This window comes from Garra rufa, chromosome 8, assembly GCF_049309525.1.
Source record: "Garra rufa chromosome 8, GarRuf1.0, whole genome shotgun sequence".
Lineage (NCBI taxonomy): Eukaryota > Metazoa > Chordata > Actinopteri > Cypriniformes > Cyprinidae > Garra > Garra rufa.
Window position 1 is genome coordinate 9,642,746 of NC_133368.1, and position 13,831 is coordinate 9,656,576.

Below are 13,831 nucleotides of genomic sequence, written 5' to 3' on the forward strand. Positions count from 1 at the left end.
TGCTCACATGAATCACAAGTTGATAATGAATCTCAATTCGTAGGGTTCAGAGGGAGCCCTGGTTTACCTGGTCCTGTTGGAATGCCTGGCCGCAGTGTCAATGTTGGCTACCTGCTGGTGAAGCACAGTCAGTCTGAGCAGATCCCAATGTGCCCTGTGGGCATGTCCAAGTTATGGGACGGTTACAGTCTTCTGTACTTTGAGGGACAGGAAAAGGCCCACAACCAAGACTTGGGTAAGTGCAGCTGGCAAAATAATAAAATCACTCACAAAATGTGCAGTCATTGCATGTCTAAAGCCACAATTATTTGTACAACTCTTGATCCAGAATCTAAATGTTGAACTTCATAGCACTGTTCCATATAGCTCATGAAATTGAATGTGTATTATCTACAGATTTGCAAAAGTTACTCGCAACAAGTAACTCACAACAGATACTCAATACTGCCCTCGACTGAAGATTTCTCTGGTTGACTAGTCATTCAATTTAAGCAATAGTCGACTAATCGCATGTTTAATAAACAATTTACAAAATAATGATCCTGAAAGTAGATATTTCACTCTCTATATATTTTTCATGTCTGTAAGGCAAGTATACACAAGTTTCACAAGTTCACAGAGGCCAAGACGGCAGAAAGCGCATCCTGTTTGCTTTCATTATTTTACAAAAGTGCAGTGTTTTGTTGTTATTGTGAATGCACAGAAATAAACTTAGTCTTTACAGATTCGAAAGATGTATTAGTCTTATCTGTATGACCAAAAATGACAGAGTATTTTAAGAGCAAGTGACCACACCGTCAACTCCGTCTGTCATGCAGTGAAAGCGCTACTATTCAGTTTAGCATACATTACATTGAGTGGCCATGTAAAGTTGCTACTTCTTACATATTTCAAGTGATAAGCCAAATTTGAGGTTGTTCAAAGATAGACGAGCTTTTGGATGTCCTGCTCGATGTACTGTATTACCACACAGACCAGCCGTTAACAATCTGTCCGTCACGGACTGCGTGACTTTGCCACTTCATGTGGATTAATACTGTAGTTTTTTTCTTGTGACTAATAAAATTTTAGTCAACCAAGCCTCTTCTTGTTGACTAACAGTTAGTCGACTATGACATGCAAATACTGTTTTAGTATGAACACAAACTCGATTTCTAACAAACAAAAACTATATATAATGATAAATAACCTCACTTACACTAGCAGATGTTTCAAATAGTGAATAATTTAACAGATTTCCATCACTGGTCATCAACATAATTCATGTTTTTACAATGCATTCCATGCAATTCATTTTCTTATTATATTATCTAATATATACTATGATTCTAAATGGTGTCGTTAAAGAGATATTTCACCCAAATGAAAATTACCCCATGATTTACTTACTCTCAAACCATCCTAGGTGTATACGACTTTCTTCTTTCAGACGAATACCATCAGAGTTATATAAAAAAATGTTTTATTAGCTTTATTATGGCAGTGAATGGCTGTTGAGATTTTGAAGTCCAATAAAGTGCATTTATCCATTGTAAAAAAGTACTTCACATGGCTCCCGAGGGTTAATAAAGGCCTTCTGAAGTGAATTCTCCTGTTGGCATATATCGGCATTGTTCTTTACAAATTCTCGTTTTGTACGTCTAATTGGCTTACGTCATCTGCTGGAATGCCACTCTCTCGTAAATGTACACAAATGCAACAAGGCCTTTATAAACCCTCCGAAGCCATGTGGAGCACTTTCTATGATGGATGGATGCATTTTATTGGACTTTAAAATCTCAACACCCATTCACTGCCATTATAAAGCTTGGAAAATCCAGGAGATTTTTTAATATAACTTTAATTGTATTTGTATGAAAGAAGAAAGTCTTATACACCTAGGATGGCTTGAGGGTGAGTAAATCATGGGGGATTTTTCATTTCTGGATGAACTATCCTTTTAAGATTTTTAAAAGTATTACTGAAAAAACTTACTCACTTGTGTAACTGTACTTTATGATTCTCTGAAAGCTTTCAAAGGCCTCACACATCTCTATTTTGTCATTCAGGTTTAGCTGGCTCATGTCTCCCCCGTTTTAACACCATGCCCTTCCTGTACTGCAATCCTGGAGACGTGTGCTACTATGCCAGCCGCAATGACAAATCCTACTGGCTGTCCACCACCGCCCCAATTCCCATGATGCCCGTGGAAGAGGGTGAAATAAAACCATACATCAGCCGTTGCTCCGTGTGCGAAGCTCCATCTGTGGCCATCGCCATACACAGTCAAGACATAACCATCCCACAATGCCCAGCAGGCTGGAGAAGTCTCTGGATTGGCTATTCCTTCCTTATGGTGAGAGTTCATTTCTAAAATGTTCATCTTTTTATTATAGTTCTCTAACTGATTCTGTCACACTCTCACAGCACACGGCAGCTGGAGATGAAGGTGGTGGTCAATCTCTGGTGTCTCCCGGCTCCTGTCTAGAAGATTTCCGCACCACTCCCTTCATCGAGTGTAACGGAGCCAAGGGTACATGTCACTACTTCGCCAACAAGCAGAGTTTCTGGTTGACATCTATTGATCAGACCTTCCAGAGTTCCCCTTCTTCTGAGACACTAAAAGCCGGTCAGCTCCTTTCACGCATCAGCCGCTGCCAAGTGTGTATGAAGAACCTGTGAGCTGTTACTTGTGACACTATTGCAGCAGAGCAGCATTACAGTTAACGCCAGCAGAGCGATCCATGCAAATACTTCATTCCAATCGTCAGTCGGACGTCAACGTCGCAAGTTAGGCTTTTGAAATTGCTTAATGTATCACATATGACGCCCTCAGATTGCCTTTTCACCACTACTGTGTGCCTTATGACTGAAGATATGTACATGTGCGTAATGAGAAGCAAAGCCAGAGATGCATGAAAGCATAGCTACGATATTTCTATGTATTATTTACTTTTATATATATGAAATGGTGCTTAATTTTTAACTTATTACCTCAGCATTATCAGGCCTGAATTAATATTAGCAAAAACATACAGCTGAACCAAAGAAGCCCATGCTTATGCATATCTTCGCCCTTTTGTGTTACGTAATAGCACTTTGTGAATGGAGGGTTGGGAATCAAAAACCGGTTCTTATTCAAAACCAGCTTCTTTTCTAAGGCAGTGTCTATTTACACTAAATGCAAATAGGAGACTTTGTATCTACCCTCAGTACAAATAGCATATCACTTCAACCCAGCTAACAGGGATTGTTCTCAGAACGTTTTTCCAAGGCTTTCTCAAAGTTAGGAGGACCATTCTTCTCGTAACATTAATGGAATGTTTGTTCAAAAGTTATCCAGTTTTTAATAATGTTGTCATAATGTTTGCACAAAATTGTAATTTATACATTTGGCATGGAACGTTTTTAAACGATCCTCGTCTACATTGACGTTTTCACTGTGTTTTAAAACGAAAACACACTAGTGTAAACAGAACATTTTCGAAATGTTTCTGCTTGTTTTAAAACATTAGAATGTGAAGTAACGTTCCCATAATGTTTGCAAAATAACGGAAAGGGATGGGATGATACATCGAATCGTGGATCGATTCTGAGATCTTCCGAATACATCACGATTCTCTTTGAAATCGATTCTGAGCTTACCCAGATAGAACACCTATATCTCTTGATGTGGAAAGCATCTGCTGTGTACAAACGTCTGGCAGACATCTGTAAGATGTCAGTTTTACATACATTCAAAATTATAAACATCTTAAAGACATCTAATAGACATCTACTTGACATCTGATAGGAAACATCCTATAGACGTATTGCAGATGTAAATGCAGACGTCAAATAGACGTCTCCGAGATGTACGTGTGCTATCAGAGTAGATTTTAACAACAGATGGCACTCTAATCTAGTTTTTATCTGCCCATTCAAACACTCACAAAGAATAGTGCTGAAGAGCACTTGTGCGTTCGGCTTGAGTCATGTAATTTCACCTCGGATTATTTTAGGTTCAAGTGTGTGTAAGGATTTGGAAACAAGCAGAGCACGGCTGTTTCTAAAGCAAGCAGTTCCATCTAAGCTCAGGAATGATTTGAAAAAGAATCGCAATGTGTTCGGAAAATCTCAGAATCAATGCTGAATCCCAGATAGCACACGTACATCTTCAAGATGTCTGTTAAAGATCTCTTGATCTGGAAAGCATCTGCCGTGTACAAACGTCTGGCAGACATCTGTAAGATGTCAGTTTTACATACATTCTAAATCGTAAATATTTTAAAGACATCTAATAGACATCTGATAGGAAACGTCCTATAGATGTATTGCAGATGAGCAAACTACATCTTGCAGATGTAAATGCAGACGTCAAATAGACGTCTCCAAGATGTACGTGTCCTATCAGGGATCATTGCGCGAGTCGCGTTGTAACAATTTATCGTCCCATCCCTATTAATGGAACACATACACAAGGACAAAATAAAATAAAATGATGTTTTGAGCATTCGGGGAATCTTCATAATTATTTTAATGGGAACGTAAGTGTAAATGGTTAACGTTCTTAGAACACATTTTTGTTAGTTGGGTTTTTGTACTTCGTGCTTCAGTTCTGTTAACAGTTCTGGAACGTCTGCATTCACCATCATAAAACATGCTAAACACACACATCCAAGATGCTTTGCAGACATGCCATATGACACACCTCAGAAAAAAACGTTATTTGAAGGAGGACTGTTGGTTTAATAAATACAACATATTTAAAGAGACAGTTTACCCAAAAATGAAAATTACCTAATGATATACTCACCCTCAAGCCATTCTAGGTGTGTATGACTTTCTTCTTTCAGACGAATACAATCTGAGTTATATTAAACATTTCCTGGCTCTTCCAAGCTTTATAATGGCAGTGAATGGCTGTTGAGATTTTGAAGTCCAATAAAGTGCATCCATCCATTATATAAAGTGCTCCACACGACTCCAGGGGGTTAATAAAGGCCTTTTGAAGCAAATGAATGCATTTTTGGAAGAAAAATATCCATATTTAAAAATATAAACCGGAATCTCCAGCTTCCGCTAACTGTTGTAAACACGTTCACGAGAGAGTGGCAGTCCATCAGATGACGTAGGATAGGCGTAGCGTAAGTTCCAGTGAGAATATGCTAGTCTTGCCAGAACCAAGCTTTGTTTACAGCAAAGGAAAACCAGTCTTCTCTTGGGTTACTTCGAAATCCTCTGACATTTTTCTTTACAAATCCTCTCCTCTGTTTCTGCGTTCGTCATTTCTCACTGGAGCTCACGCTATGTCTACATCATCTGCTTGATTGCCACTTTATCGTGAATGTGTACGATAGTTAGCGAAAGCTAGATATTATGGTTTATAAAGTCTTAAATATGGATATTTTTTCTCACAAAAGCTCATTGATTCGCTTCAGAAGTATTATGGTATTAACCCCCAGAGCCATGTTGAGGAGATTTTCAGATGGATGAATGCACTTTATTGGACTTTAAAAAACCAACTGCCATTCACTGCCATTATAAAGCTTAGAAGAGACAGGACATTTTTTAATATAACTCTGATTGTATTTGTCTGAAAGAATAAAGTCATACACACCTATGATAGCTTGAGGGTGAGTATATCATGAGTGATTTCAATAATTGTTTTCCCAGCAGTGACTAAAAGAATCATTAACAGAACCATAGAGTCAGTAAATTGAGTCAGAATCGGATCCATTTAATTCCACACGATTCCCATCCCTATGGAAAAGCCATAACATCAGGATCAACAGCACTATGCTAAACCTTATGGCTGCTTTAAATACAGTGCTATCGGTTATAGAAATATAATTCCACCCGACTTATACTAACACCATCTTCTGCTGCCTGTACATTATTTTTGCTTTGCATTTGTTATTTGATGTGCTATAACTGAAGTATTTTTTAGCATTACCCCTGTATCATGTAATGTTGTCACACCTTTAACGGCACTATTTATCTCATGGAGACGGAGTAGGGTATTCATTTGGTATTTTGTTTCATAAAGGTCATAAACTCTGAGACTTGAAGCTTTTTTACTAGAGTTTTGTCCAGTCAAGAGGCTCTGGATTCTCATTTGAGATGAACCCTCTCTTGGTTACACCAATTGCACTGATTTTCTCAGAGGTTTACAGGTCACATGTTCAGATCATTAGAAGAGTTCAATCTTTGTCCCAATTTCACATGCTCAAGCAGGCTATATTCTCTGTAAACAAAGTCTGTAAACAATGGCTAAACCAAATGTGGGTCACCTTAATGTGTTCAAGCTATTTTGGACTTTGAGCAGCTTTGGCCATTTTCAGTGCACATTGCACAAGTATTATTGTCCTGAAGTCTATAAACCACTAACCTGTATTTGGCACCAGTAAAGAGAACCCAAAAAAGTATTCAAAACACTTTATGCATTGAAAACGTCACTGCTTTTTTTTTTATCAAACGTAATTATGTGGAATATTTGAGGACATTGGTTTTTAATTGTAGTGTTATTGAATAAAAAAACAATAAATGCTTTTTGTTTGTTACATTTGTGTTGTCTTTCATTTTAATGACATTTGAACAACATCTACCTCGTAGAAAGTTAACTATGAACTCAAAAGTTTTTGATTTTCTTTTTTCTTTTTATAAAGAAATACATTTTTATTCAGCAAAGATTTTTTTTTAGTGACAAAAGACATTTATAATGTTACAAAAAATGTTCTTTTGAACTTTCTACTCAAAGAATCACAAAAATATTAAGCAGCATAATTGTTGTCAACATTAATAATCAGCATATTAGAATGATTCCTGAGGTATCATGTGACACTAAAGAGTATTGATGCTGAAAATTCAGCTTTGCTCACAGGAATAAATTCCACTTTAAAATATATTAAAATAATAAACAATTCTTTTAAATTGCAATAATATTTTCATAAGAGAATGGCAATGCAGTTCATATAGCTATTGTACACCAACCACACAGACTAACCAATTTATTCCAAACTTTAGGAATTTTTATTTTTCTCAAATTAGAATAAGTGAGGCAGTATCAGAAATATTTTCACAAAATATAAATGTAGTCCATATATAATTTCCAAAAAAAAAAAAAAAAAAAAAAAATCATACAGACTATGTCCATTCCATTCCATTAATGCAGAGAACGAAACAAAAAAAAAACATGTAAAAATATTTTTTTTCATAGAATTAAAATTTAACAAACTATTCTGCATGATTATCAAGTGCTTCTATGATTTAATTCCTCCCCAAAGTTTTTTTTTAATACTGCTCTGGGAAAAAAACAGAAATCAACAAAAATCAGTACATGGAAGTAGTTCAACTGAACTAGTTTTAGGTACAATTTTGATCCATTCCTCCTTTGGCACTGATTGACAATGCAATCCCACAATCGTCATGTCTCCTATGTTTGTCCTGCTCTAGGCACAACATCCTGCTTTAGTCCTTTTTGCCTCTATTGTCGCTTCCAGGTCCACAGTGGCGTTCTCTCCCTCACTCCTTTTCTTCAGGATGGAGGGCAGAACCAGATCAAAGAGGGTTTCGAACAAAACGTCCACATTGTAACCCGTTTTAGCGCTTGTCTCAAAGCACATGGTCTCGGCAGGCAGACAGGCCTTCTCCTCCAGGCCTTTGTAGCGGAGCACGCGGCCGTAGAGGGCGATGGCGTCCTCTTTGCTAACCTGTTTGTGCTGAAGCGGAGTGGCGGGAGGAGTCGTACACGTGACCACAGGCTGGGGTTCGTCCCGCTGCTCGCTCTCTGTGTCTGGCTCTTGAGCGGTAGCGTCGGTAAGGTCCGCTTTGTTACCCACAATGGCAAATATGCAGTCAGTGTTGGCAGTGTCAGTTAGGGACAGGAAGCGGTTTTCCAGCTCAGCCAGGCTTTGCCAGTTGGTAACGTCATAGGTAAGGATGACTGCAGCCGCACCACGGCAGTACATAGAGCCCAGGCCGTGAAACTGCTCTCGACCTGAACACAACAAACACCACAATCAGGAGTGTGAAGCACAGACATATTGCACTTTATTTGAAATCTATTTAAACTGAAGACTCTACATTACTTTTCTAGGACAAAAATTACACAGCTCATCCCTCACGCTTGTTATCGTGTCCGTCAAAGATGTAAACTACACAGTTCGCCCCTCACGCAGATTATCCGTTCACCCCATGCACTCACGCTTGTACAGTATTCACGACTGTGAAAGATATAAACAATAAAGCCACCCCTCACACTTGTTATCATGTCAAAGATATAAATGATACCGTTTACCCCTCATGTATGTTATCATGTCCGTCAAAGATATCAACTATTCAGTTTACCACTCATGCTTGTTTTCATGTCCATGAAAGACAAAAATTATACAGCTCTCCCCTCACGCCTGTGATCGTGTCCATCAAAGATGGAAACTATACTGTTCACCCCTCAGTCTTGTTATCATGTTTGTCAAAGATATAAACTACTGAGTTCGCCCTCATGCATGTTGTCATGTCCATCAGAAATTATATGGTTCACCCCTCACATATTATCGAGTCTGTCAAAGATGTAAAATATACAGTTCACCTAGAGCTGGGCGGTATGACCAAAAATTTATATCACGGTATTTTTCAAAATTATACGTTATCACGGTATATGACGGTTGTCGCCATCTTGGAAACGCGTCACCGCGCGTCACTCCCGGATAATCAAAAATGGGCAAAAAGGCGGGACGTGGGTGGAGCTGGTTGCTGAAACCACGCCCGCCTAGCGCGACTGTGGTGACAGCAGCGGCAATCCCCCTGTCACTCAAGTGGACACGCCCTTAATTATGCTGAACTTTAAGGCTTAATATAACTTAAACGGATGAGTTATAAAAAAATTCACCCCCCTCACAATTGACATGAAGGGCAAAACTAGCTATATAGACCAAAACCATTTTTTGAACCAGGCTGTAAACATACTTTTTTCTGCTGTAAAGTTGGGCATTTTAACATGGGGAGTCAATGGGACTGTCTCTCTTTTGCAGCCAGCCTCAAGCGGCCAGTCGATGAATTGCATTTTAAGACACTTCCGTGTTGGTTTCAATAGAGAGAGCGGGAGGTTGTCCCTTGGTATTAACTTATTATAAATGCATAAGCAACAGTTCACTCCTCACAAGATATCATGTCCGTCAAAGACATAAATGACCCAGTTCAACCCCCACGCATGTTGTCACGTCTGTCAAATATACAAATTAAACAGTTAACTCCTCACGCGTGTTATTGTGTCCGTCAAAAAAATTAAACAGTTCACTCCTCACGCGTGTTATTGTGTCCGTCAAAAAAATTAAACAGTTAACTCCTCACGCGTGTTATTGTGTCCGTCAAAAAAATTAAACAGTTCACTCCTCACGCGTGTTATTGTGTCCGTCAAAAAAATTAAACAGTTAACTCCTCACGCGTGTTATTGTGTCCGTCAAAAAAATTAAACAGTTCACTCCTCACGCGTGTTATTGTGTCCGTCAAAAAAATTAAACAGTTAACTCCTCACGCGTGTTATTGTGTCCGTCAAAAAAATTAAACAGTTCACTCCTCACGCGTGTTATTGTGTCCGTCAAAAAAATTAAACAGTTCACTCCTCACGCATGTTATCACGTCTGTCAAAAATATACATTTTACAGTTCACCTTTCCCGCACGTTGTCGTGACTCGTGTCCGTCAAAAATATAAATTAAACAGTTCACTTTTTACGCATGTAATGATGTTGTCAAAGATATATGATACAGTTCACCCCCCATGCATGTTGTCATGTCCGTCAAAGATATACATTTTACAGTTCACCCCTCATGCATGTTATCCTGTCCGTCAAAAATATTAAATAAACAGTTCACTTCTCACGCATGTTATCGTGTCCGTCAAAGATATAAATGATACAGTTCACCACAACGCATGTTGTCATGTCCGTCAAAGATATTATTTACACAGTTCACCCCCCAAGCACGTTATCATATCTGTCAAAGATATACATTTTACAGTTCACACCTCATGCATGTTATCCTGTCCGTCAAAAATATTAAATAAACAGTTCACTTCTCACGCATGTTATCGTGTCCATCAAAGATATATGATGCAGTTCACCCCCCACGCATGTTGTCATGTCCGTCAAAGATATAAATTACACAGTTCACTCCTTACGCATGTTATCATGTCTGTCAAAGATATAAATTATACCAGGGGTGCCAAACCTTATTTCTGGAGATCTACCATCCTACAAAGTTCAGCTCCAACCCTGATCAAACACACCTGAACCAGCTAATTAATCTCTTAGGTAGCACTTGATAATTACAGACAGCAGTGTTGGAGCTGGAACTAAAGTCTGCAGGTAGGTAGATCTCCAGGAACAGAGTTGGGCACCCCTGAATTATGCAGTTTGCCCCTCACGCAGGGTATCATGTCCATGAAAGATATAAATTATACAGTTCATCCCTTAGGCATTTTATCGTGTCCGTCATAGATAAAAACTATTCAGTTCACCCCTCACGCATGTTACTGTGTCCGTCTAAGATATAAATTATACAGTTCACATTTGAGACTTGCCAAGTAAAAATTATTAAACATTAAAGGGTTAATTTGCCCAAAAATGAAAATTCTGTCATTAATTACTCACCTTCATGTTGTTACAAAGCTGTAAGGTCTTTATTTTTTTCTTCATGCACGAATAGTACTCTTGTTGCTTCATAACACTGTGGTTGAACAACTGATGCCACATGGACTATTTTAACAATGTCTTTACTAGCTTTTTGGGCCTTGAAAGTGTCAGTTCCATTGCTTACTATGGAGGCTCAGAAAGCTCTCAGATTTAATCAAAAATATTAAAATTTGTTTTAATTTAAATATTTTTATTTGAGATCTTTACGAAGACAAACGAAGGTCTTTATTTACGGGAAATTTACGGGTTTGGAATGGCATGAGAGTGAGTAATTAATGACAGAATTTTCCTTTTAGGGTGAACTATTCCTTTTAACCAAACCTGCTGTACAAAGTTTGTGCATTACGGTTATTTCATTAAGGAAAGTTACATTTTACTGTGCTTGTTACAGCCCTGGTGATTCGCTCAAAATGATTAAACACAAGTTACCCGAATAGTTTTGAGGGGCCAAATCTACTTAATCAAAGAAATAAACCTTCTTTCACTTTCTCCTTTAAAAAGAAAGCCACAGGTTGTCTGTCATGACACAGAGAGCTGTAACAGCTAAAATACTAGAGCTCATTGTTGTGGAAATATGAAGTGGTCTTTAACTAATTTGGTTTCTACTGTCTGTGTCAGAGGAGTGTGAGAGAAAGCTTTGTAAGGAACAAAGCTCTCTTCTTATGTTCCTCATGCACTATAAAAATCTGTACAACTAATTTCATACTTTAAAAAGCATGACTCATTTTAATTTTACAATACTTGCATGCAATCAAAACAAATTCAAGGGGTTCATAAGTAATTCCATTTACACTACCTTTTGACATAAACTCTTCATTGCAAAAAAAAAAAATATATATATATATATTTCACAACTCTAAACTCTCTCCCCACTGAAACTATAATGCGGTTTATGTGAGAATCAGAATCAAACCCATGAACTTGCATTGCTAGCCGCTTGCGATATTGTCTGAACTACAGGAACACCAACAATAGCCACACCGACATAGTGAGCAAAAGCAGAGGAAGTAAGCTTTACTATTATTACCCATCACTAGATAAAATAATGATATGAATAAAATGGGTTAAAGTTCACATAACACCTGCTGCTCTGCAGATCCCTCTGAAAGATTCGAACATTAAAAACAACTGATCGTTTCTGAATTTTCACTGCCCTTTTTTATTGCATCATTTTTTACATGCAGATAATTTACACTGAAGTCTTAGTCTGAATATAATTTTGTAAAAGTTTATTGACACTTTAGACAAAAAAAGTTGTGTTTTATGTCATATTTGATACATCCGGCTTTTATGGCTCACATAGTATGATATCAGATGTGGAGCTCATACTTGAGGACGAAAAATGCATCATTCAGAGGGCCAAACTGAACAGAAATATCTGGTGCATAAATTGTTATTTATATGGCCATAAAGTAGGCTAGTACAGATTCTGATTGTAAATAAATGAGATCTTTATAAAACATAACCAAAAGCAATACAATGATTATTGAGAGATGGACAAATAAATGTTTCTTAAAACATTTATGCATCATATATGATACATACAAAATAAAAAATAAATAAAAATCACATGGATAATCAAGTAAACCTGTGACATCAGTCCAGTACATTTTATTAAACGTTTAAAATATAAAAGTTAATCTAACACACACACACACACACACAAAAAAAAAACATTAATGAAAGGCATGTGTATTACGATCTAAAGCGGGACATTTTAGATTATACTTAAAGGAAAAAAAAAATCAATCAGAGGGAGAAAAAAAATGAAAAAGCTTCGATCATGTTGATCATTTAAAGGCTTTAGAAATGTGATGCAGTGGGTTTTATAGGGTTAAAAGTATAGTGGAACATGAAAATGAAAATTAATTTTAAAAATGAATGACATTTTGGCTTGTCATTTTGATCATATGATGACACTCAGGCATGCTTAGGAAATTCAGGTTTTTCCACTAAACACAAAGAGAACCGCATTTAAAATTGAAAATTCATAGTTGCTTCATAACTTAATTTACCTGTGAACATCCTTCATGACTCCTAGACCCCCAACCCATGAGAAACAACTGTGTGAGTGACCTATTAAACCTTTAGTTTCCACACAAACACACACACACACACACACACACACACACACACACACACACACATACACTTAGATTCAGTACACACTCATCTGACTTGCACACAGGCATGTGACTTTTTGCCTGTTAAGAGACAGCAAACAGCTCTATACTGGGTCATCTGTCATCTGAACAGAATACAATTTCACAGGAAATGACCAAGAAAAAAAATCTTTCTACATTTGATTTAGACTTTAAGAGTGCTATATAAGAGTCCAAAAGGCTTGTTAAATAATTGCCTTTAATGGGTGAAGTTTTCAAACATTGACCAAAAACATTTCACTTTAGGGTTACTCATTTACATTAAAGGAAGGTGAAATGTGCACATTAAATATACCATATGACTTTTTGAATATATATTTAAATTAAATGAAATAATAAAAGTAGGTCAAATTCTGTGAACTTCACCCATGACAAGGCCCGTACTTAAATATACCAGTTGAATAAGGAACAAAAAGTGCTGACACTCATAAAAAAAAATAAAAAAATAAAAAAATAAGGCTATCACTATCACTGTGACAAAGCAGTTCTGAGATATAAATCAGGAAAAGAAAAACAAATACAAACGAAGCACACACAAAAGAATAACAAAACACAGATATGACTGAAATAACATTCATCAGATTATAATAGTGTGTTTATTTGGTTAAAGGTCAGCTGGCTTGATATTCTTTTTACATACAGCTTTTGAAAAACACACTGTGATAACATGTTCTTGTATTTCTGTGCTCTGTTCAACTAAATAAAGTGTAAAAGTAGCCCACCTGCAGTGTCCCATATAGAAATGTTGTAGGGTCCCCACTGTTTGAGGAAGAACGCCCCTCCGACTGTGCTTATAGTGTCCTTAAATTTCCTTTCCGTGTATCTGTGGAGGAGAGAAGTCTTTCCCACGTGCATGTCCCCCAGAATGACGACTTTCACGTCGGGTTTCTTGGTCCTTGAGGCTTGAGACATGTCTCCAAACACATGCCACTCATGCAAGCTCAACTCTTACAGGTAAAATCGCCATATAAACAATCTAGCTATCGGTGTCTCTGCGTTTTAAATGCATGATCTTATTA

General features: G+C 37.4%; 2 protein-coding genes across 2 annotated transcripts in view; one reads left to right on the plus strand and one right to left on the minus strand.

Moving 5' to 3' along the window:
* The window catches only part of col4a2 (collagen, type IV, alpha 2), a 96,610-nt gene extending 90,089 nt beyond the window's left edge, over positions 1 to 6,521 (plus strand). The window contains exons 46-48 of the mRNA XM_073845001.1: positions 44 to 235; positions 2,049 to 2,335; positions 2,407 to 6,521. Of these exons, the coding sequence (XP_073701102.1) occupies positions 44 to 235; positions 2,049 to 2,335; positions 2,407 to 2,661 (734 nt within the window). The 3' untranslated portion in view covers positions 2,662 to 6,521. The remainder of the gene's footprint in view (positions 1 to 43; positions 236 to 2,048; positions 2,336 to 2,406) is intronic.
* A 204-nt stretch (positions 6,522 to 6,725) lies between these two features.
* Positions 6,726 to 13,825, minus strand: rab20 (RAB20, member RAS oncogene family). Its single transcript, XM_073846217.1, has 2 exons — positions 13,535 to 13,825; positions 6,726 to 7,957 (listed from the first exon to the last, which is right to left on the minus strand). Exons 1-2 carry the CDS (start codon positions 13,722 to 13,724, stop codon positions 7,410 to 7,412), a joined length of 738 nt encoding a protein of 245 aa, XP_073702318.1. The 5' UTR covers positions 13,725 to 13,825; the 3' UTR covers positions 6,726 to 7,409.
* Between the last annotated feature and the right edge of the window lie 6 nt (positions 13,826 to 13,831).

Excerpts from the sequence above, each read along its gene's own strand:
- rab20 (XM_073846217.1), bottom strand. The coding sequence starts at position 13,724 with ATGTCTCAAGCCTCAAGGACCAAGAAACCCGACGTGAAAGTCGTCATT. Across the intron at positions 7,958-13,534 it reads TTCTATATGGGACACTGCAG|GTCGAGAGCAGTTTCACGGC; the intron begins GTGGGCTACTTT and ends TGTTGTGTTCAG.